Source organism: Corythoichthys intestinalis, chromosome 2 (genome assembly GCF_030265065.1).
Source record: "Corythoichthys intestinalis isolate RoL2023-P3 chromosome 2, ASM3026506v1, whole genome shotgun sequence".
Lineage (NCBI taxonomy): Eukaryota > Metazoa > Chordata > Actinopteri > Syngnathiformes > Syngnathidae > Corythoichthys > Corythoichthys intestinalis.
In genome coordinates this window covers 22396871-22423245 of record NC_080396.1, presented here as the reverse complement: position 1 = coordinate 22423245, position 26375 = coordinate 22396871, and the positions used below count along the sequence as shown (strand labels likewise).

Genomic DNA, 26375 nt, shown 5'->3' with positions numbered 1-26375 from the left:
GCTCTCTGTTTCTCTCCCTCTCTTTGATGAATCAAAATCACTCAACTCAGCATTGCTGACGAAGCCAAACGCTCACACAATTATACGGATGCACACGTGATGATGCACAAAGAGAACACACACAAAAGACACACTGGAGAATCACATTTATGCCACTAACTGCAGTAGCAAAGCTGTGAGGGGACACTACCGTTATTATTTTTAATGATTTGTATGTGTGCAACATTAAAAACAAGTGTGAGAATATTAAACACTGTATGGATGAAAGAACTTCCCACTTGAAATTCGTATTTGGATTGCAAATTACACATGCATACATTTGCATTTTAATGTTTCGCGTATGACACACAAATAGAGGTGGCCTGACCATTCAGCAAATACTGAATTATGCATTATTGCAACACTGTGAATTGGATCGAGGGCACCGTGTGTGCGTGTGCTCGTGTATGTGTCAACTTCTGAAAATATCACCTCATGTGATCATTGATAAAACAAGATATTTCTTTAGAAAAACTTTCTATACGATCAAATTACAAGAATCTAACTACAATCAGCAGATATTTGGGAGTAAGAACCCACACAATACCAAATGCTCTAAAGGTGACCATCTCTGATTGTGATGGGGGACAGCCATTTTGATCAGTGGCTGAGTGAACAGAACTGAATGTTCCTTTCTTTCCTGTTGTTTAACCCCCAGAGTAGATGAATCCGGTATGTCGCCATCACGTTCCTGAATCCACATTAATTGCTGCACACCCTCGGCTCTCATCCACATTCAACTACAAAGCCACATAACACCAAGCGTAAACTGTTCCAGAGATGGGTGTTGGAGGAGGACACGTGACAGGTTGAAAGATGTTGACAAGTTTCATTCGACCGACTCACTCCTTATGGAATGGTTAGATGACGGCGACGCCGTCTGCTGGGGCAAGTTTGGTCACCATGTTCAAGAACAATCACGAGGAGATTAGTGCATAGCTGAAATCACTGAGGGTATTTGTGTCACAAGATACAGTAATTGGACATAAGAAAAATTATTATTATGTAACACTGCGGCAATCTTAAATGTCGACGTTCCAGGTCAACTGCCAACCCAGAAAAATTTTCCCAGAAAAAAATGTTTTTTGGATTTTTTTGTTTTAGATTTGCACAGTGGTAATGTTGGTTCACCAAAAGAGTAAAGTCTTGTTTGACATTACTGCTCTGTGTACAGTATATACTGTATGTACTAGGGTGACCAAATGTCCTCTTTTGCCCGGACAAGTCCTACTTTCATGTAGTGTCCTCGTGGTCCGGGCGGGTTTTATAAATTCATAAAAATGTCCGGTTTTGATGATTTTTTTTAAATGATTTTTCACGGGACCAATTTGAAGAGAATCCCTCCGACCGCTGGGTGGCAGCAGTTGACATGGCTCCTACGAGAATGGAGGGAAGTAGTAGTAGTAGTAGTTCTTGTTTTTGTTGGCAGTTTACCCCTATCATGAGGCATTACCGCCATCTACTGGGTTGACGATTTGGCCACAATGCCTGAATTTAAAAAATTTTTTTTTAATGATAAATACGTATATAATGGCAACTGTTGACTTCTGTCGGAGCTTTGACTGTAAAATCCCGTTTGGTGTCGCATCGGCGCGCTGCCGATGATTGTAAACTTTTATAGCAAAGTTTGAATTTTGCCTCAGCTAGCTATCAGTAAGCTAAACCGCGCTAGGCATTATGGGAAACGTAGTTTTGAACTGCTACTTTTGGAATCATGCTGATTGAATAGTTTGTCAGTTTATTTCGGTTTTTGTTTGTGTGCAATCTAGAACATTGAATGAGAACATCAATTGAATGGGAATAACAATTTGTTAAGGACAATTGTGATAGTAATTTATAAAAATGTTTAGTTGGCACATAGCCTACTGTGTGTATATGTATTGACTGGACTACATTTCTATGGGTCTGCATTTTTTATATATATAATTTTTTTTTTTTTAAGTTATTATTTATTTTTTTTCAAACTGCATTTTTCCCATCCAGAGTGAGGGGGCACACTTTAAATACATTAAAGTGATATAGCCATCTTTGAGTGAACTTCGAGTAAAATTCAAGTATCTTGAGGCCGGGCTGAGGCTGGGCTGAGTGTCCTCTTTTTTAGAAATCAAAATATGGTCACCCTAGTATGTACTCCAACGGCCACATATATTTGGAACTTTAAATTACAAATTAGGTGTACAGTGGCCCCTCGACATACAAACGCATCGATATACATTCCTTTCAACATCCGGCATAAAATTCAACTTGTCATTTGCAGTGTAGCAATTTCATTGTTTTCTCGCAAGAAGGCAGCACGGCGGATTTTCTTGTGAGAGAAGTCCACATAGGTCCCAAGAAAGTTAGTGCAAGTGGTGAAAAAAGGAAAAAGGTAACACTTCCCATTGAAATTAAGAAGGAAATTATTAAAAAATGTGAAGGTGGTGTGCACGTCAGTGAACTGGCCCGACAATACGGCCGGAATATGTCTACTATCTCTCTCTAAAGCAGATGGAAGCCAAGCATCCAAGGGGACGTCTATTCTCTCTAAATGTCGTAGCGCTATTTAGGAGGAGATGGAACGCCTTTTGCTTATATGGATTAAGGATAAGGAGACCGCCACCCGCCATCTCCTCCGAAATCCATTCGCCAGTCTAAGTTAAGGTTGTCGCGCGGCGCAAGGGCAGGAGTCTGAGGCAGTGTGTGAAAATATGCCGCCAAAATGCACATTATTATTATGCACTTTATTGACATTCCAGCAGCAACATTACACACAAGTTAACCAGCATAGACAAAGTTAAAAACTAACAACCTACGGCTTTCATCCCCCCTCCTCCCCCCGGATCATCATAACCTTAATTGTAGTTTCATGCAGTGTTGTTTTCGTCAACGATGACGATAACGAAAATAATTCATCGACGATCGATTTTTTTTCATGACGATGACATCACGATGACGAGTTTTGGGAGACAAACTTAACGAGATGGATGCCAGTTGTCGTCTCACGAGACGAGATTAAAATTCACCATCATTTCCGTCATGAGTTCGCAACGTGTGATATTTTGTTATCGTATGTGTAGTTAGCAAGCATCTTATCTGTTTGGTAGTGTCACTCATGTGACGAACTGCGACCCCACCCCACCCGACTCCCTAGCACCAAACACAGGCTTACTCACCGGCTGGTGTGCCAATTCGTGGCTCTTTTTGTGAAACACATGTGTCAAGTGCTGTTACTAAGTTTTGTTTTCTTATTTTGGCTATGCCATGTTGCTTTAGCCTTTACAGATCTGTGCTGGGTGATCATCACGCATTAAACTAACTTGTAGCACTAGCGTCGTGTTCACGTTAGTGTTAGCATTTAGCGGGGTGACTTGGGGAGTTTTTTTTTTCTTTTTTTTTTTCCCCCAAATAAACCCATCCTGTTTGGCTGTTTGACACGGAGAATGGAAGTCTAATGTCCGGTGGGTCTGAACATTTTTAATGTTTCACATTGAGAAAATGACTTACTCCTGTCGTGATCATTCAACATATTTTGTTTATTATGACAAAACAGCGAACAGGAAGGGGTTTATGGGGGACAGAAGAAACACAAGAAAAAATAAACACAAACAACAACAAGAAAAAATACATTGAACACCTACACCAACTATAAATATGTTGGTGCTATTGTCAGCTAGATGTATTTCCCGTTGCCACCATGTGGGGGGCCTGTTGACCAGGGAAAGAAGGGGAGGGGGTGGGGAAGTCTAAGCAAAGTGATTGGGAGGGGTAGAATGTACACAAATCAGCTCTGTAATCTAGAACCCAGTAATCGTGTGAATCCCTTGTGAGTATAAACCCGTTGGCAACCGACCCTACGCTGCCACACTGCCAGTCCCGGCACCTGGACCCCCCACCCGAGCGCACCCAAATCACATTCAGCCGCACGCGAGCCCCACCAATAACGCAACAGCCACGCAGACGAGCGGAGACACCGCGCAGGCGCCAAACCAGAGCCAAGGCCCCCACCAAGCCAGCCCGGGGAGGGAGGGTGGGCGTGGAAGGGTTTCAGCGCAGCCCATCCCTCCTCCCGCAGCCCAGCAAAGGAGCCATCGTCACACCCCCGGGATCCAGGGTGGTCCCCAGGGCCACCGGTGCGCCCATCAACAGGCCCTCAGGAATGGGAAGAGGGGACGCACCACCAACCCCTAGATGAAATTTGTCTGAGTTTTCATTGACTAAAACTAGAAGACGAGCACATTTTGAAATAACGAAAACAAGACTAAGACTAATAAGTATTTTCGTCCCAAAAACTAAGACAAAAATTAAAAGGGCTGCAGAAAACAACACCGGTTCCGCGGGTGAATTATGTAAATACCACTACAACGTGATAATAACACTTTTTGATTTTCGATTTATCATTATTATTCTGGTTTGTATTTGTTTTACTGTGTGTATTTCCTATTTATAATTGTACCTGCAGTATTTATGAAGGATTTAGCGTAGGGTTTTGGGTTGTGGAACGAATTAATCGAATTATGTATTCTTATGAGAAAATCCCGCTCAACATACATCCATTTTGACTTACAAACCAGGTCCTGGAACGAATTAAATTCGTATGTAGAGGTACTACTGTACAATGTTTAACATGAAGATATAAAATGTTGGGGGGAGGGGCGGGTTTGTATTTTATTGACAGATAATACTCTATAATAATTTGCCAAACAGCTTGAAATCAGTAGACGTCATACTTAAAGATGGCTGGAAAGTTCCAGCACTTTCAGGCTGGCTGGCAGGAGTTTGAGGAACATTCCTTCGCAGGTCTGTGTTATCACATCCCTTTCACTAATAGCATGAATGAGGAAGGGCAGCGGAAAGCGAATGCCCTGCGCCACATCATGCACAAGAGGGAAAAAAAGCAGAGACAGGATACAGAGAAGTGTTTCAAGGCAGCTCCCTACTTTCTTGGGCAGTAAATATTTAATTTTACCCTGTCTTTTGTGTTCATGTGTGGTTATCTTCATTCCAGGTGGCAATTTCCAGGAGAGATGCAAGAAACGGGTGGGAATTGGGATAAAAAGCCCGTTCGATGACCGAGATGGAATGCTTTTTAAAATAACATTAACAATTAAAAAAAAAAAAAACTGACAGACAAAATCAAGTCATGTATGTTGCCAAGTGTGGCATCATTAAAAAAATAATCACAATACACAGTCACATGCTTGAGAAATGTCTAACAGGACACTTAAGTTTAGCTGTATCAATCATTTAATTAAAATTCAGGAAAACCAGGAAAAGTCACAGAAGATGCGGAATATTGACCTCATTGTAGACCAAAGTAACTGATGACGCACATGTTTTTATGCCAAATGCTCCGGCTGACGCAAGTTTACCACTTATCCAGGCTTAGGACCAGCACTGGAGATTCCTAGTGGTTGGTTGCTGGGGCACTGGCCAGGAACTGATGACAGTGACTGGTGACAAGGCAACAATATGTACCACAAAACTTCCAATGTCTAGAATGCGTGCAGTACTAGAGGTCACCCCGCTTAGATGCCAAAGTGAAGGGTTTGGCAAATAACTTATTACACCAAATCGGTACAAAATTAACAGACGTTTAGTATAACCTAAAATAATCCACAATCTAACCAGCGACTTCACTTTTAAAGCACACAGACTAGGATCAGTTAATTATCTTACCACACAGATCATGGATGGCGTCCAGGGATGATGACCAGAAGTAGCGCTCTATTCCGATTTGTGAGCAAGGTGGTGGTGGTGGCTCTAGCTCATAAGTGCCGCGTTTCTTCCAGTGCAGGAACATTGTCGGACATGAAACAGTTTAACTCTGTACTCATTAATGACAAGGCAAATCTTTTAACTTATGCTAAAAAGTGATATTTGACCCAGCTGTGAGCCACGTGTGGAGCTGCTGACCAGCCTGTGCACTCCCCAGAATGAGCTCATCTTTCAAAATAATAAACTTCCCAGTTCAAACACAGCTTTAAATGCCTGCCAATTCACCCATTCCAAATATCCACCTGTACGATGAGCTCATGCAGGAAAATGGCCAACTCTGTCAAGGTTCTTCTTTCTGCACCTCAAGGACGGTGCAGAAGCAGAAAGAAGGTCCTCGTATTAAATCAACTTTTAGACTCAAATCAAGAGGTAGCAGAATCAAACGGTGCGATAAGTCATTCCCATATGTCCTTCCGTTGAGACCACCAGTCACCACCTTGACAGACTTCACAAAGCAATTCAAGACTGATTCGTTCCGCTGCTCTCACTGGGACTGAACCTCGTCTGTGTCAAAGTTTCTCTAACTGTACAACACTTGTGCGAGCAGAGCTGCATGAGTAGGATGTCTGGACCATTGGGGGGCTTTCGGGCCCACGCCATCAGACAAGTACTGTATTCATGAAGGGGTGAGATACATGCTGGGGCAGTCTGGCCCACTGGCCTTTGGACCAGACTGCACAAAGATCTCTTTTAAACATGCCTCCTACATACAGAGTGGACTCTCTTTATGTTTCGCACTAGCTGTAACGGGCTGACATATTCTGCATTAATTTGTCTGTGCCCTTTATGTTTTTTTTTTTTTTTTTGAATGAGCATCCTGTGTGGGGTGAGAATGCACATTATGCAAATGAAAGGCAAGCAATGATGACGACAATAATGATGAAGGGAGACGCACAATGACAATGCCAAAGGTTAAAGCAACAAGTAATACCATATAGGACAAAATATCGAAATGGTGATATATCGTGATACTTTTGTTTCCCAAAAGGTTATCCATATGCGCCTGCCAAGAATCGAGATATCGTTTTAAAAAGGTGTCAATGTCTAATAAAAATAAAAAGGAACCAACAAGTTGCTACCAAAATCTTCCACCATAAAAGTGTCTCAGTTAACTCTAAGGCTGCATTGACGGTGCTCGACGCCCAATCCATTTAGACTGGGAACGTTTGTTCATTCGAAACCAGAGCATTCACATTCATTCTGTCCGATTTTCAGGGCACTTACAGATCATTTCCTGTTGAGTTTGAGTCACTGCTTATTTATTTGGGTGATTCCCAGGTCACTTCCTGTTTTACAACTCAAAATAAACAGGAAGTGACCTATAAAATACCACAAAATCAACAAGAAGTAACTGAAAATCAACAAGTAAATGACCTTAAATGGCCCAAAATTACCTCATTGCCTGGCATTGGCTGCCACTGACGGCCATAGACGTTCAATCCGTTTGAAGTGGGAGGGATGGCAGCGAATGAACCAATGTTCATTCGCTGCCACCCTCCCAGTTCAAATGGATTGGACGTCTACTAGTGATAAAATCATTCCAATTCACAGCAGAAGCTCGTTTTTCTGTTTATTAGTTGTTTGTAGAAAATCCTACGATGATTTCCTGACCAATGTATCGATAACTGTTGTATCACCATATCGTCAGATCATCGTTATCGTGAGCTTTGTATCGCAAATCGTATCATATCGTGAGGTACCAAGAGGTTCCCACTCCTAGTACTGTATACATCTGAACTGCACATATGCTACGTTTATTCTGCAGGTCAAATCCAATTTCTTTGCCCATATCCATATGTGTCTGATTTTATTTTATTCAGATTATTTTTTCAAATCTGACCTGGGTTTATTCGTGAATGGATATAAATCGGATATCAGTCCGATGTCTCTGTTGTATGAACGCGATCCGTACGCATCTGACCTGTACGTCATCAATCGGTGAAAAATGTCACCACTGTTTGACAAAACAAACAACAAAAGCAAACAAGCAATAGCAGATAACGTTCTAGGAAATACATATCCCTCTTAATTCCACACGTGACAATATCAAGTTCAGTGCAAAAATTCTCAAAATTGTAGCGTTGGAGACCTACTGAATTGCAATGTGAACGGAAACACAAAAAAATTGGAAGTTAAGAAAAAATCTGAATTGGACAACACGATTTGCATTGTGAATATAGCACTAGTTTCAACTCTGTTGGTGTGATGGTGTGGTCTAGTGCTGCAATGATTTATCGATTAACTCGAGTATTCGATTAGAAAAAAATATTCGAATTAAATTTGCTGCTTCGAGTATTCGTTTAATTATAGTGGCGTTGTAATGGTTACGAAAGTGTTTGCATTTAGTTGTATTGACTTGGGTGGATACACTGCCCTCTAGTGTGCCTCATTTCACATGGCTGAATCCAGCTGCTCTCTGTTAAGACCAATATGAGCTAAGTTTTTGTTTGAGCTAACGTTTTTTTTTTTTTAAATGCATTTCTATTATAGTTTATAGGTATATTTAACTGTTTTTTGTGGGCATATGTGTTAGAACCATTTGTTAAGAGCACGGTAAAAAAAAAACATTAGCATTTTAGAACATTTAAGCTAGCGGACTTTTGCTATGTAAGTTAGCCAATTGTTTTTTTGTTGTACATACTGTAGATCCTCTTTTTTTTTTTTTTATACCGTTTGAGGCTCAGCTCAGGTATTTTCATTTTTTATCTTCCTTATCCGATTACTTTATTATTCGAACTAAGTAGTTCATCGATTAATCGACTACTAAAATAATCGATAGCTGCAGCACTATTTTGAACACTGCAAAAACACAAAATCCTATCAGGACTTACAATTTAGACTAACTGAAAACTTAACTAGAACTTAAAAATAGTTCCACAAATGGAAATTCTATTAAAACACGTGGGGAAAGCACCTAACTTTTAAAGTGATGTGTGTAAGCGTAATAAAATATTTTGGTGAGAAATATGACTTTTTAAAAAAAATTTTAAATAAGATCTGGAAGTTTTTTGAGTGTAAGCCGTGAATTAGTTTTTTTTCTAGTCACATCTGAGATGCAATTGTTTGCTGTTTTCAACAAGTTACATTGAAAATAAAGGCATTGTTGTCTGAAAATGGTTCAATCTTAGGTGAAATGTCTTGTTTTCTCATGTATATTTCTAATTGCTCTTTAACTAAAAAAATGTTTTATCCGATTACTCGATGAATCGATAGAATTTTCAGTTGAATGCTCGATTACTAAAATATTCGATAGCTGCAGCCCTAGTGTGGTCAATGTTTGCTAGAACTGTATTGGTCAAATGTTTTTCCCCCTTTGCTAGAATGTGTATGTTAGCTGTATTCCTTTGCTAAAACGGCTTTTGTCAAATATTTGTTATATTCCTTTGCCAGAACGCGTCTTGACATTGTAAACCTTTGCACTTCGATAACAGAAAAACAGCATTCTAATCGTTGTAATTTTACCAACGCAGTAAATAGTTCTCTACATACCGTATGTACGATTGACTGGTGACCAGTACAGTCTAGTTTGCCTTTTACCTATAGTCAGCTGGGGTACACATATAAGATGGACGGACACACATGGTAGGGTTATCTAAGTTTTCTAACAGTTTTCCAAGCGTTCTTCAAGGTCTAACGCACTTCTGTTGCACATCTAAAAACAAGAGAAAGAATACTGAGACAGCGTCTAGCTTGGCCGAGGGAAGGGAGGGATGCAGTCACATGTAGCGACCAACATGTCCAATTTGGGATGAGAAATTAGAGGGTAGGATAGAAGCCCGGATTGCTGCGCGGCTCTGGGCTTTGCAGACATGTGGTAATAATCAAAAGCAGCTTTGGGCATGAAGCTTCCCTTTTAATGAAGCAAGCAGATGTGCAGCATGAGAACTGGGCTGCCAATACAAGGGCCAATTTCCACCTCCTGCAAACAAAGGAGTGCTGGGGGGGGGCTGTGGGTAATGCAGATGAGATATTAGATTGCCACGCTTTCACCATCAGGTCACCCTTTCAGAATATGATTTTCTACAAATAACACACTTGCGTGGTGCTTTTGCAGTAGGGGTGCACGATATCCATTTTTTGAAACCGATACCGATAACTTCTTGTTCCTCAAAGCCGATACCGATACGATAACCGATGATATATATTAGTGCTGCAACGATTAATCGATTAACTTGAGTATTTGATTAGAAAAAAATATTCGAATTAAATTTTGTTGCCTCGAGTATTCGTTTAATTAAAGTGGCGTTGTAATGGTTTATTTTGAAAGTGTTTGGATTTAGTTTTATTCATTAGGGTGGATACACTGCCCTCTGGTCTGCCTCTTTTCACATGGCTGAATCCAACTGCTCCCTGTTAAGACCAACGTAAGCTAAGTTTTTGTTTGAGCTAATGTTTTTTAATGTATTCATAATTTAGTTTATAGGTATAATTTGGGAATATGTGTCTGAGCCATTTGTTTAGAGCAGGGGTTCCCAACCTATTCCACTAAGGCACACTGTGGGTGCAGGATTTCATTCTTACCAAACAAGATGACAACACTTTTTCCCCAATCTGGTGTTTTACAAGTGCAATCAGTTGATTGCAGTCAGGTGTGGCTTGTTTTAGCAGAAGCCTCATTGGTTCAACTGTCTCTGCTGGATCGGCTGGAACAAAAACCAGGACCCACAGTGTGCCTTGAGGACTGGGTTGAAAACCCCTGGTTTAGAGCATTGTTAAAAAAAAATAAAAATAAAAACTTTAGCATTTAAGCAAGTGGACTTTTTCTATTTAAGTTAGCCAATTGTTCTTTTGTTTTACATAGACCCTTTTTTTTTTTTTAATTTATACTGTTTGAGGCTCAGCTCAGGTATTTTAATTTTTCATGTTCCTTATCCGATTACTCGATTATTAGAACTAACTAGTCCATCGATTAATCGACTACAAAAATATTCGATAGCTGCAGCCCTAATATATATAATTTTTAAATGTATATTCACCCAAGTTTTTGAACACAGGTAAGTCAGAAATACTAGTGGTGGATTCAGCATATACTTGCCTTTGACCTAACCAGAATTTTCATGATGACATGAAGATTATACAAAGACTAGAACAGTTTTGACTTCAAATAAAGTGCCCATATTTTTTCAAATAAATATAATTTGAGTCAATCACAATCAGTCAATATCATTGACTATGTGTTCCCCTGAACAATGAGCACTGAACTAAAACAAACATAAACCAAACAGGTATTGTGCTTTGTCAGCAGATAAAACTTTTGGTGCAACAGGACAAGAGACTTTTGTGGTCTTGGCCCATTAAACAACTTTCTTAACCTGGCACTTATAGGACAGCAAGCCTATCAATAACCAAAAGGTCTCTCAATAACTTACTAACTTATAACTAACACTTTAAAATGCAAACATTTGCTAATAAATATAGTAAGGTTTATCACTCAGTGATGGAAAAATACGGCCTCTAAAACAGTCCAAAAAAACTTTGCATACTGGCAAAACAGGAGTGGAAACAAACGCACACATCCCAATCCACCAACACCGTGGCAAAAACATTATACAGTATATTATCGGACTGATAAATAATGTTATTGGATTTATTGGGATGACGTCATAATTCCTATTATTGGACCGATAATTATCGAACCAATAATCATCATGCACCTCTATTTTGCAGCAATTACATCAGAACTCAACCTCACAGGCTTTCCATTTGAAAGAAGAAAAATATTACAAGTAATCCTCAAGAACAACAAAATTTTTTGCCCAATTCAGACCAAAGCAATACGTGGAGCTATAACCAATTAATTGAAATCCTTTTTAGTTGTTGGATATTATAACACGGTAAATTTCTGGAAACAACATAATAACAAAAATTGGTAATAAAACTAGAAAATAATACAATGACCACCTTAAGGATAGGTTTGTTAATTCACTAGAGACTTTAGAACTAGTATCAGTTTCTATTCTGCTATGAAACTTCAGGCTCTTTAAAAGGAGACCGAAATTAAAATTGAATTGAATTGGAGGGTCAATGGTGATTTTTAAGAACTTTAAAAGGGCATGATCCAGTCTGATGACAGAGGGACAACAGATGTACACTGGGGCTAGGATATGCCCACATGTAGGTTATAATTAGCTCTGCAAGCCTTCAAAGGCACTGGCAATAAGCCATTACCAGCCAGCTATGACCATGTAAAAAATACTTGACAAACACTTGGTGACGTCACCCATAGCATTAGCCGGCCTCAATTTGCTCACCATGTAACACGTTAAGGGTGACGCCATGACAGTTCCCTATGTTTTTCTGCTATGTTTTTTAAGCCATGCAGATTTAATGAAAATAATTTGAGCACACCTCTGGGACAAAAACAACAGATCTGATATTCAGAGCTAAAAAACAAGATGCATTGAATCGATGTACCACAGAAACCAGAATAGTGACTTTAAAGAGCATTTGGGGTGGGTGGTGTAAGAGGAGCTCAGGAGTTAAGTTCAGCATTCACTATGAACCACGTTATGCAGAAAAGAATGATGGGAAAAGACGCGAAAGAAGGGAGGGGGAAAAGGCCTCCAGCTGTGAGCGTGTTTATGACGGTGACTTCATCAACGAATGAACACAGCCAAAGCGACACTATACTGAAGAGGCGCACCAGCGATTTTACAAGACTCAACCCTCACGCAACACTTGCACTGCTTGTAATCTGATATCTATATTAGCTCACACGAGCAAAACACAGCTAAAAATATATACATTATTAAAAGATTATTCGCTGTTAAAAGTCACTAATGATTACTATCAGCCTGGTGAGTGTTTGTGTGTGAAATTATCACAACAGTGAGTAACCTATCGCACATGGATCATTGACAGCCAACTAAGCATGTTTCAGTATGATATTCTGACAGTATGATAACCTTAAACCAAAAGATCACGGTTTCACAGTATCACGGTATTGCAATTACAGCTCTAAAACAGTGTTTTTCAACCTTTTCTGTGTCACGGCACCTTTTTACATCGGAAAAAAATCTCGTGGCACACCACAAACCAAAAATGTTCCAAAATTACGTTCTGAAGAGTATATTTAATTATGAAATCATTTCTCAATATTTATACTTACTCAGTGTGAAACTTGAGCCTGTATGGATGAACACAAAGCCGATATCCTTGCAGGAATCTTCGTTAACAGCTCTCTCTGTTATTTTTTTTTTTATAGCAGTTAGGCTTGAAAAGCTCAGAATTGTCAGACGGGGACTTTAGAAATGTCTTTAATCGCAAGCATCTCAGTGACAATGGCTCTGCAGGCAGGTAGTATTGCCGCTGTTTGGATTCAGCTTCAACAAGTTTAGCAACAAGGTAACTGGCTTTGAGGGATTTCTCATTTACCTTTGTAGCGTTTCTCAAAAAATGTGCCTTTTTTCTCTGTTTTAATGGAGGCGAACAAAATAGTCAATCGACTTGGTTTGAAACGAGAGCAAATGCAACTGCTCGTGTCACCTTCAAGAACTGCTCTGATTTTTAGCCATCAGCTACCTTGCTTTCTTCAACAATGTGTTGGAATAAAACACAGGCGGAGGATTGACGGTCTCAAATATGGATGAAATGGAAAGGACACTTCCGTGTATATTGACACTTGACGATTCTAATCAAATGATGTGCAGTAGACGTGCTGGGGTCCACATTTTCGCGGACAGCAAGGTAGCTGATGGCAAAAAATCTGAGCAGTTCTTGAACGCGACATGAGCAATACATTGCTCATTTGCACACGACCGCAAGCTTCTACCTACTCGTCCTTTCCTACTGCAACTTGAAACGCGTGGTAAGTAGGATGCATGCATAAAACTAACAAAAAGGGAAGAAGCTTCCACTTATGCACATTTATTAAAAAATAAATAAATCAATCAATCCATCTTGACCATTCTTCACTCGGGAGCTCAGCGGTTCGCACACACGGCACGCGTTCACAGAACTCCAACATAAAAGTAAGCAGCAACAGAAGAAGAACATATTTCAATGTAAATACTAGAGATGTCCCGATCCGACATTTGGATCGGATCGGACGCCGATATGGGCAAGAAAATGCACATCGGTATCGGATCGGCCGACACGGAAAAATTCCGATCCAGACTTCCGATCCATTTTTTTGGAAAATCCGGTCCCGGTTTTCCAGCACATCGATATACATAATCCATTCCAGTTTTTGCTACAGTTTCCCTAAAATCCGGTCCGTATTTTACGGCACACCTTCAACACACTACATTACCGTCTCCCAATTTACCGAGAGACTTTATCGGTAAAAATGTCAGCTGTGTGGGATCATTTCACCTTAAAAGACGACAAAGACGAAGAGGCAGAGTGCAACATATGCCACAAAGTCAAGCGTGGTGGTAAAGCTGTAAGAAGTTTTAATACAACCAACCTAATCAAGCATTTTGCGACATACAGGTACCACCACAAACAATATAAGGAGTATGTTAAGAAAACCGAAGACAAAAAGAAAGGTCCTACGCAACTAACACTGGCAGAAACTTTTGCTATGCGTGACAAACTGGCACTTGACAGTCCTAAAACTGCCTTTTTTTAGTTACATCCTTTGCTGATTGTCAATATAAAAACATAGCACAACAAAGATAATTCACTATATGAGGAAAAAATACATGGCGTCTCAAATAAACTTGATTTACTTCATTATTGTGTTATCATTTGTTTTCTTGAGCGCCATTTTGTCCAGTGACCTCAGATTGAAACAACTTGGAAGTCAGGGTAGTTATTTTTTCTCCGACTTCCCGACTTGGACCTCCCAGTTCGAGTGGTGTTCCAATGATATTTTCCTAGTCGGAGGTCGGAAAAGTCCGACATCCCACTTTTCTGGAACGCAGCATTAGAACCACGGTACAACATGCCCAGACGTCATTACATCCTTGAGCGATTCTGCCGTGGAAGATTCGAGAACGACTCACAAACATCCAAATTCCGATTATTGAAATATGTCAAGTAAAGCGGAACGAATACACAGCGCCGTCTTCGGGACGCAATGAGAAACGGACCGCATTGCGTCCCGAGAGCAAACATCATGCTTGTCTAATAGATATCATATGTATGTAGAACTAGATGCACAATGACAGAATCGACAGCATTAACAACACATGCATTGAAAACTAGGTGCGTTAGTGAACAGCCGCCATCTTAAAGCAGAAGACTTCCCTTGTAGGCGCTGTTGTAGTGAACCTTCCAAGCGAACCTAATTAACTTTTTATCTAAAATACTCCTAAATCGGCAAAATCTTGACTTGAATCTATCTTCAAAACAGTTTTAAAACTTTCACATGTCAAAAGTAGACAGAAGGGAAATTATGGAATAACGGGAGCAATTTTAACAACTTTAACAGTTGATTCGCAAAATTAAATGAATTGAATGTAGTTTAAAGCTGCTGATACAGAATGAGGACTTGAGTAGTTTATTTACTGTTTTAAAATGTTAACTTGAAACTGAAATAGTCGTTTATTTAAACCTGAGAGGCTTTTTATACAATTTTTGTAACTAATGCACGAAACATTAAAAGCATCTAATAGCTTGGGGGATTTGTGGGATTTTCAACTGACAGTTTACAATATTATTTGCAAGTTTTACTGACTGACTATGCCATTTCTGTTTGTTATTTATAATCTTTTGTGTTCGTCACTGAATATACAGGTCAGTTTCTTGTTACCAAAAATTGTGTGTTATTCAAACTCATCTAATTCAGCTGGCTAGTTGTTATCAAGAGTACTAAAACCCTTTTCAACATGAGTCTGACAACTAAGTAAGGAGGCTAAATAACTTTAAACTTTAATACATGCTCAGATAGGCCGGTATCGGTATCGGCCAGTATCGGTATCGGATCGGAAGTGCAAAACAATATCGGTATCGCATCGGAAGTGTAAAAACCTGGATCGGGACATCCCTAGTAAATACTGGTGCACGATAATTATCGGTCCGATAATAGGAATTATGACATCATCCCGATAAATCCAATAACATTCATAATAGGACTGTTAATATGTACTGTTCTGTCTTTGCAGTTTACACAATAGTATGGAAAATCAGTTGACCATTTGTGGGGCATTGCTCCCACCTGCTGGTCAGAATAATTCAATGCACCTATTTTTTGTTTGTTTAGTTTGGTTCAATCACTTACACATTGCGGTGTCTAGCGGTAGCATTGACAGTCGTGAATGCTTTCTGTTACGTTTCTGCCTCAGAAATATATGTATTTTATGTTTACTATTACATATGGATGTGCAAAATATGTTTACTTCTGTGGTGATGGGTCATATGTACAGAACTTCATAAGCTGTGTTATAGAAGCCAGCCAATGCTTTAGTAGCTCAAGCTAGTGTGCTATGCTATACAAATAATAGTTCTGTACCGTATATAAGTGGATTGTGCAGTTTGTTGTATATTGAGTATTGAATATGTGTATTTTTCTGTTGTACTTTCACAATATTAAGACGAATGTCTTCCCATTCTCCAACAATTTTTTTACTACAATAATACAGCTTTTGATTTTCATATTCTTCCCAAGAAATGAACATTCCCTGTGCACCAATCAACAACTTTCTCTGTACCTCAAAAAGGTGAATAATACAGATCACCTATTTCATTCTACACAAGACACATTTCCAAAATAAAATTAATGCTCTGATTAAATTAACAAAGAAAGGTTAAAGTTATGACCAAGTTTTTCAGTATGCAGAAATATAAACAATGTAACTGCATCAAACATGTAAATGACGTTATTCATCAAAGTAAAAAAAGAGTGTGTCAGTGACCTTGATGACCAGGATGAAGCAGACAACAGAGAAAGGAAATTACTGTCAAGAATAGAGCAAAACAATGGAAGAGGAAGTCTGAACTGTAACAAGTCACGCGGTGGGCCAGAACCTCCGCGTACACTGGTGGGTACGCACACACTTTTCTTCTGCTTGACTGAAAATATGAACCTCTTGACTTTTAACTTGTTGCTAAAGTGCTTTAAAGTCCAGAATATTGTGGTCCAAACGTGCTCCATCAGGGTAATTGTATGTTCAGATTATTGTCCATTTGAGTGCTGGTCAACACTTACAGGCTTACACACCAGGCTTGCACAAAAGAACTTTGCCACACCTGGAATATCATTTCCTTGTGAAAAGTCCTTGGCCCCTGGACTGAGAGCTGACAGTGTTGGGAGAGCTCAGGGAGACCACAGACTGAGATGATGATTTATGCCTTTTTTTTTTCTTCCGACAAAAGCCACCTGTACTTTCACTTTCTCACTGTTTGTGACGCAGTTTGCACGCTGCATTGTCACAAGCATCACAGCATATTGTTAGAAGACCAGTATTGTAAAGATCTCCCAAGGTCTTACCGCATATAGTTTATAGCATTTACAAAGCCCATTCCTATCTGAGTCTTTAAATGTTCTTTTTTAGGTTTTAATGATAACAGTGGTTAATTTACTTTTACATTTGTGTGACAGTTGAGATAATAAAAATGCTACAACAACAACGTGTTCCACATTGGAATGAGGCAGGCCAGAATTCAGAACATTAGTGTCACTGTAGTGATTAATGTGAAAGAAATACACTGTAACAGTGCCTAATTATACGCGATTCTCAAAAATTCTTAACATAGGTAGATGTGGGACTCACATTTGTCTTATGGTCACTCAACAGAGACCAGACAAGACATCTGGCCCCAGATTAGACCAGTGACTTTAAAACCAATTTAAGACTCCAGTGGCCTGGAACACTGAAGGGTTCCAGACTCAAACTATTAAGGCTGTTAAACCTAAACATCGTGTTGATGCTATGAACCCATTGAGTTCAGACAGTACCAACACGTGTAGTCAAGGTAGGGTGGTAGGGGGGGCTGAATAATTGAGGTAGCAATTAAGATGACAATTAAAATGGCAATTAGTGCACAAATAGTGGATCACTATCTGTCAATTCTGTGGCCCCACTACAGTGGTTTAAACAGGCTGATTATTACATTTAACCAAATAATAGGGATGTCCCTTGCAAAACCGTTTTGTGAATTTATGCACTGAAGTACTTACCGTGTATAAAACATTTCACCTAATTCAATGTACACATGAGTATTGTTTCTGTCAAAAATTGACAAATGATGTTACCCTTATGACAAATGTAGGCAAGATTTTGATCCAGTAATCACTGATCATTTATAATCTGTAAAGAATAATTCACCATCAATGCGGAATATATGTATTTTGAGTTTATTTAACGATGAGAGGAAATTTCTGCATTTGGATTGACCTTTTCAGTAACCTGATGATTTCTTTCAACATCAGTGCAAGGTCTCAGCTTTCAATTTTGACTTATTAAGGGTCAAGTACCGTATTTTCCGCACTGTAAGGCGCATCTAACTTCAATTTTCTTATAATGCGCCTTACATATGGATTAATATTGCTTAATCATGGTATGACATTCCCTTTAGCACAGCTCTATGTAGTGGATGCATAACACAACAGTTTTAAAATGGGCTATTTATTGAAGGTGCGCCCTGTACTCCGATGCGCCTTATAGTGCGGAAAATCAGTAATGCCAAATTAAAGACGTGTCTTGGAAATTACCCTTGGAATAGACAGATGAGGCTGCAATAAATAGAGGTGTGACAATAGATTAGTGCTGCATATTACATTTAACCAAATAATAGGGATGTCCCTTGCAAAACCGTTTTGTGAATTTATGCACTGAAGTACTTACCGTGTATAAAACATTTCACCTAATTCAATGTACACATGAGTATTGTTTCTGTCAAAAATTGACAAATGATGTTACCCTTATGACAAATGTAGGCAAGATTTTGATCCAGTAATCACTGATCATTTATAATCTGTAAAGAATAATTCACCATCAATGCGGAATATATGTATTTTGAGTTTATTTAACGATGAGAGGAAATTTCTGCATTTGGATTGACCTTTTCAGTAACCTGATGATTTCTTTCAACATCAGTGCAAGGTCTCAGCTTTCAATTTTGACTTATTAAGGGTCAAGTACCGTATTTTCCGCACTGTAAGGCGCATCTAACTTCAATTTTCTTATAATGCGCCTTACATATGGATTAATATTGCTTAATCATGGTATGACATTCCCTTTAGCACAGCTCTATGTAGTGGATGCATAACACAACAGTTTTAAAATGGGCTATTTATTGAAGGTGCGCCCTGTACTCCGATGCGCCTTATAGTGCGGAAAATCAGTAATGCCAAATTAAAGACGTGTCTTGGAAATTACCCTTGGAATAGACAGATGAGGCTGCAATAAATAGAGGTGTGACAATAGATTAGTGCTGCAACGATTAATCGATTAACTCAAGTATTCGATTGGAACAAAAGATTCGAATAAATTTTGCTGCTTCAAGTATTCGTTTAATTATTGTGGCGTTGTAATCGTTTATTTTGAAAGTGTTTGCATTCAGTTTTATTGATTTGAGTGGATACACTGCCCTCTAGTCTGCCTCATTTCACATGGCTGAATCCAGCTGTTCCATGTTAAAACCAACCTAAGTTTTTATTTGAGCTAATTTTTTTTTTAAAATGCATTCGTAATTTAGTTAACGGGTATATTTAGCTGTTTTTTGTGGGAATATGTGTCCGAACCATTTGTTAAAAGCATTGTAAAAAAAAAAAAAAAGAAAAAGTTAGCGTTTTATAGCATTTAAGCTAGTGGACCTTTGCTATGTACGTTAGCCAATTGTTCTTTTGTTGTACATAAATCCTTATTCAATTTTTTATACCGTTTGAGGCTCAGCTCAGGTATTTTAATATTTCATGTTTCTTATCCGATTACTCGATTAATCGACAAACTAGTTCAGGGGTGTCCAAACTTTTTGCCAAAGCGGCCAGATTTGGTGTGGTAAAAATGTGGGGGGCCGACCTTGGCTGACTTTACGTAGAATAATATATTTAAGCAAATTTTAGCAAGTCATTCTGTGTGTCACATTTGTTTTATTATTTTTTTAGTGCTGAAACGATTAATCGATTAACTCAAGTATTCGATGAAAGAAAAAAGATTTGAATTAAATTTTGCTGCTGCAAGTATTCGTTTAATTAAAGTGATACATTGCCCTCTAGTCTGCCTCATTTCACATGGCTGAATCCAGCTGCTCCATGTTAAGACCAACATAAGCCAAGTTTTTGTTTGAGCTAATGTTTTTTTTTTATATATAATGCATTCGTAATTATTTAGTTTATCGGTATATTTAGCAGTTTTTTGTTTTTTTGTGGGAATATGTGTCTTAACCATTTGTCAAGAGCATTGTAACAAAAAAAGCGTTAGCGTTGTAGAACATTTAAGCTAGCAGACTTTTGCTATGTAAGTTGCTGTTTTTTTTTGTTGATCCTTATTTATTTTTTATACCTTTTGAGGCTCAACTCAGGTATTTTAATTTTTCATGTTGCTTATCCGATTACTTAATTATTCGAACTAACTAGTTCATTGATTAATCAACTACTAAAATAATCGCTAGCTGCAGCACTAATTTATTTAAAAATTAATCATTTCAACAATCTCGCAATTAACTGTTGCTTCAATTTCTTGCTTCTTCTTCTTTTTTTTTTGTGACTGTTGCCATTTTAGAAAATTGGGACTAAAGGGTCACACGGGGTAATGTTGCTTAGAGTGCTGCTGCCTTTTAGTGGGTGAATGAGGATCAGCATTTAGTGTGTAAGCTACCTCATATGCTGGTAGAAGTACTGCTGACCAATATATTAAGTCTGTGTGCAGGCCAGATGTTAATGATTTTATGACAGAGGCTGGGGGCCGGATGAAATTTGACCACGGGCCGCATTTGGCCCCCAGGCCGGACTTTGGACATGTCTGAACTAGTTCATCGATTAATCGACTACTAAAATAATCGATAGCTGCAGCCCTACAATAGATCCATATAATCATATATCAGGAGACTTTATATAGCAATGGGTTATCGATATGCTCCTGCCAAGAATCCAAGAATGTTTTTTTTTAATGTCATTGTTGAACCCCTTCAGACCTGCATTTTTTCTGCTAGGCAAAACAAAAAAAGCTTTGCTGATTTTTACTCTACTAAAACAGCAGAACAAAGTCCTTTTTTTTGGGGGGGGGGGGGTCATGCTTTTATTGATTATTTTTAACATGCATACAGTGTATCACAAAAGTGAGTACACCCCTCGCATTTCTGCAGATATTTAACTTTATCTTTTCATGGGACAAAACTGACAAAATGACACTTTGGCACAATGAAAAGTAGTCTGTGCGCAGCTTATAGAACAGAGTTAATTTATTTTCCCCTCAAAATAACTCAAAATATAGCCATTAATATCTAAACCCCTGGCAACAAAACTGAGTACACCCCTTAGTAAATACGTACATCCCTAAATGTCCAAATTGAGTAGTGCTTGTCATTTTCCCTCCAAAATGTCATGTGACTCGTTACAGGAGTGCTGTCAGCATTGCTGCAGAGATTGAAGAGGAGCGGGGTCAGCCTGTTAGTGCTCAGACCATACACCGTACTCTACATCAAATTGGTGTGCATGGCTGTCACCCCAGGAGGAAGCCTCTTCTGAAGACAGTACACAAGAAAGCCCGCCCGTCTCATCAGATCTTAGGACATGGTTTCAGAAATCCATGTGCTTTGTTGACATGTTTTCAGCAAACTGTTTGCGGGGTTTCTTGTGTACCGTCTTCAGAAGAGTCTTCTTCCTGGGGTGACAGCCATGCACACCAGTTTGATGTAGAGTGCGGCGTATGGTCTGAGCACTAATAGGCTGACCCCCTACCTCTTAAATCTCTGCAGAAATGCTGACAGCATTCCTGTAACGAGTCACATGACATTTTAGAGGGAAAATGACAAGCAGTACTCAATTTGGACATTTAGGGATGTACATATTTACTAAGGGGTGTACTCACTTTTGTTGCCAGGAGTTTAGATATTAATGGCTATATTTTGAGGTATTTTGAGGGGAAAATAAATACACTCTATTATATACAGTAAGCAGCACGCAGACTACTTTTCATTGTGTCAAAGTGTCATTTTGTCAGTTTTGTCCCATGAAAAGATATACTTAAATATGTGCAGAAATGCAACGGGTGTACTCACTTTTGTGATACACTATATATACATGACTTTGATAAGAAATGAGCACTTAAGTTTGCCTTTTTGAAGTCATGTTTTGACAGCCATTTTCAAAGAGTCAAAAATAGCAGAGAGGGCGTGCGAAACCTCATGACTTGATTTCAATGGGTAAAATTTCATCCAATTATCTCCCAGAAAGGGCGATAGCAACAAAATTCTGTGTATTTATTGGTTTATAGACGTGGACGCGTCATGTCCTTCAGCAGTACTGTCTGAACGGGAAATAAAGGAATTAACAGGTTGCTATCAAAATGTACCCTGAGATCAAAGTTTTCCACTACAATAGTGTCTAAAACTGTGTATGTCAACTCATTGGCTGCCATTGATGACGCTAGACATCCAATTCATTTTGATTGGGACAGTCGTTCATTTCCCCTCCCAATCAAAAATGAATTGAACGTCTACCGCTTTGAATGGCACTCAAACATGAGCATTCCATGTCAGTCCTCCCATTTTAAATGAATTGGATGTGTATCGTTGTCAATGGCAAGCAATAGTTAAGAAAACACTTGTTTACAGGAATGTTGCAACAATATAGTATAGCTGTATTTATTTTCAAAAATGTCGCACTTAAATATTCAGTCTGTGGGGGAGGGGGACCCACGGATACGCTCTGCCCACCCAAAGAAAACTGGATGTAGTACTAACGGCAGTCTGGGCACCGCGTATGGTATCCCATTCATATAGTACTGATGTATTCTAAGTTTGAACCTTTGCGTTGTTTACCTCCTATTTCACCTTAATAAAAAAGAAAAGTTAAATGAAATGGTTTTGTTCCTAGGAGGCGCTACACACATTTAATTTTTTTTTTTTTTTTTTTACATTTTAAGTTTTCACCAGTGTTCACCTGGCTTTGAGTTTGGCAAGTTTTGAAGCATTCTGAGGGGGTCAAAGTAGGGCTCAAAGCGTCGGCGCAACAAAGAATGACTGCTAGGGGGCGCTACATAGTGTATTTGGAATTTGTCTTTACATGGTATCAAAGATTGCACCTGTCTTGACCTGCCTGGCGATTTTGGTGCATTCTGAAGCATTCTATGGGGGTCAAATTGAGCTCAAAGGGGCTGCGGAACAAAGAATACCTATAATAAAAATAATAAAACCGAGGAACCACAATAGGTTACCTAAAAAAAAAAACATTGTCACCTGCATGTACATACTGTTCAGTTATGGATGTGTTCTAAGTCAAATAAAATAAAATCAACTTTTGTTTAGACCAAATTAGTGCTGCAACGATTAATCGATTAACTCAAGTATTTGATTAGAAAAAAAGATTTGAATTAAATTTGGCTGCTCCGAGTATTCGTTTAATTAAAGTGGCGTTGCAATGGTTTGTTTTGAAATTGCATTTAGTTTTATTGATTTGGGTGGATACACGGCCCTCTAGTTTACCTCGTTTCACATGGCTGAATATCTGCTCCCTGTTAAGACCAACATAAGCTAAGTTTTTGTTGAGCTAATGTTTTTTTAATGCACTCGTAATTTAGTTTATTGTTACATTTAGCTATTTTTTGTGGGAATACGTGTCTGAACCATTTGTTAACTTAAAAGCATTGTAAAAAAAAAAAAAAAAAGTTCGCATTTTATAGCATTCAAGCTAGCTGACTTTTGCTATGTAACTTAGCCAACTGTTCTTTTGTTATACATAGATCCTCATTTTTTAATACTGTTTGAGGCTCAGCTCAAGTATTTTAATTTTTTTATGTTCCTTATCAGATTACTTGATTATTCGGACTAAATAGTTAATCGATTAATCGACTACTAAAATAATCGATAGCTGCAGCCAAGACCAAATCACAACAACAGTTATCTAAAGGAGAAAACAAAACATGTTTTAAGGTGCAGTACTCCTACGCTGGATTTTGACCTACTTGAGCATTGTAGCTTTTTTTTTTTTGCCCCCCCAGGTAAGACTAATGCCCACCCACACCTGGCATCCTGGTAACACCACTGATGACCAGTGTATCGATAATTGACATATCGTCAAATTGTGATATAATCGTTATCATATGCCTTGTATCACAAATCATTTTAGGATAGGGTGACCAAACGTTCTCTTTTGCCCGGACAAGTCCTACTTTCATGTAGTATCCTCGTTGTCCAGGCGGGTTTTATAAATTCATAAAAATGTCCGGTTTTTATCATTTTTCACGGGACCAATTTGAAGGGAATCCCTCCAGCCAATGGGTGGCAGCGCCTGCCTGCGATGACAGGATCCTAGTAGTAGGGAGGGAAGAAGTAGTTCTTCCTTGTTTTTGTTGGCAGTTAACCCCTATCATTAGGCATTACCGCCATCTACTGGGTTGACGATATGGCCACAACGCCTGCCCAGTTTTTAATTTTTTTACGATAAATACGTATATATTGGCAACTGTTGACTTCTGTCGGAGCTTTGAATGTAAAATCCCGTTTGGTGTCGCATTGTAGCGCTGCCGATGATTGTAAACTTTTATAGCAAAGTTTTGATTTTTGCCTCAGCTAGCGATCAGTAAGCTAAACCACGCTAGGCATTATGGGAAACGTAGTTTTGAACTGCTACGTTTGGAAACATGCTGGTTGAATAGTTTGTCAGTTTATTTCGGTTATTGTTTGTGTGCAATCTAGAACACTGAGAATATCAATTGAATGGGAGTAACAATTTGTCGTGATAGTAATTTATAAGCCTACTGTGTGTATGTGTATTGACTCGACTACATTTCCATGGGTCTGCATTATATTATATATATGTATATATACGTATATGTATATATGTGTATTTTTTTGGGGTCATTATTTATTTATTTATTTGTTTTTTCAAACTGCATTTTTCCATCCAGAGTGAGGGGGCACACTTTAAAAATATTAAAGTGATATAGGCATCTTTGAGTGAACTTTGAGTAAAATTCAAGTATCTTGACGCCGGGCTGAGTGTCCTCTTTTTTGGAAATCAAAATATGGTCACCCTATATTAGGAGGTACACAAAGGTTGCCTCTCCTTGCAATATTAATACATGAAAGTTTCAAAGCAATAACTGAAAAAGTGAGAAAAAAATACATGATGGTATGAGATGAAAACCATATCTTGGGTCACATAAAAAAAAATAAAGAGTGTTAAATTAATAATTGTCCATCATAACTTATCAAAGTGGTTTTGGTGTCATTGGAAATCATGTTTTCCAGGCTTAGCATGCAACTAATTTCAACATTTTTGTAACCTGCGTTAGCGACTGACAACGGAACTCCATCGTAAACCGAGGATCACAGTATCAGCGAAAAACGAGCCTAATTACAATAATCCATACCCGAGGAATTATGTGTGCAAAGCACAAGTGAGACTAGGAGTAAATAAAAGTCTCCAGTTGCAATGATCCATTCATTTGACAAGACTTTTGCATTAAACAAAAACAGTCAAAGGCTTTCTTTATGAAAACTGTATTGGTTACATTTCCAAATAAAATGGTTACTTACTGAGCCTCAATTTGAGTCCGAGCCAGCTCCGAGGAGGCGATTTGTGAAGAACAGAATTCATGGTCCACTTGTTGGGAACCATGAAGGCATGCGGTCCTTCTTTTTCGGTGGTGCTTTGATGCTATAGTGAAAAGGGGGAGCTAACACCGGTTCCGAGAAGGTTCGCGTGCCGGCCGGTGTGCTCCGAGGCTAATTTGCTAAGTTAGGTCAGTAGTCCGGTCGAAAAAGCTCCCACATTGTCCTGCACTTCACGGGCGAAGCTCCACTCGGCAGGGCTCCCGCATCACCCCTAGCGCGTGCAAGACAAAATTGTGACTAAATACTTTTTTTTCAGCTACCCTTTCTGTCTTCACGCCAACTAAAGCAGCACATCGTTTAACATTTAAACCAAATGCTCCTCGTTGAAAACAAGCTTCCCTGGGTTCGGCGTTTAACTTTGAATCAAAGTCTTTGATGCCAGCACAGAGGGAAGAAAAGATCATAAATCTCCTTAATGGTGTTTCAAAGCAATCGCCGTTACTCAGTGAACTTTTACACAAAGTACTGATCCTTTTTTAGCTTCGTGTCTACCCCTCCGAACAACCGCCGACTGCCTTCCATTCATCCATTCGATATCTTTGCGCTGTAGTTGAACGCAAATGCCAATAGGGGCGCTAAAACGCAGAAGATCAAATCAAATTTATTTATATAGCCCTTTACAAAACCCGAAAGGTCCCCAAAGTGCTTTACAACAAAGACAAACATGGCTCATAGTAAATAAAAGGCAGGAAAGTATTATGCAATGACATTAACAAGAAGAAAAAAAAAAAAAAGAAAAGAAACAAAACAAAGCATCACGATAAAAGTCAGACAGCAAAAAAAAAAAAAAAAAAAAACAAAAAAAAAAACATAAAATCCAAAAACATTAAAAACATTGGCGGAGTTTGACTTTTGGGGAAGGGTGGGGCAAACATGTTGATGACCCCAAAACGCAGTGTCAGCAATAAAATTAACTC

At 38.8% G+C, this 26375-nt stretch overlaps 1 protein-coding gene across 1 annotated transcript in view; it reads right to left on the bottom strand.

The window, feature by feature from the left end:
* Positions 1 to 26009, bottom strand: part of plekhg5b (pleckstrin homology domain containing, family G (with RhoGef domain) member 5b) — a 106879-nt gene extending 80870 nt beyond the window's left edge. Inside the window, exon 1 of the mRNA XM_057829425.1 lies at positions 25381 to 26009. Coding sequence (XP_057685408.1) covers positions 25381 to 25462 — 82 coding nt within the window. The 5' untranslated portion in view covers positions 25463 to 26009. The remainder of the gene's footprint in view (positions 1 to 25380) is intronic.
* Between the last annotated feature and the right edge of the window lie 366 nt (positions 26010 to 26375).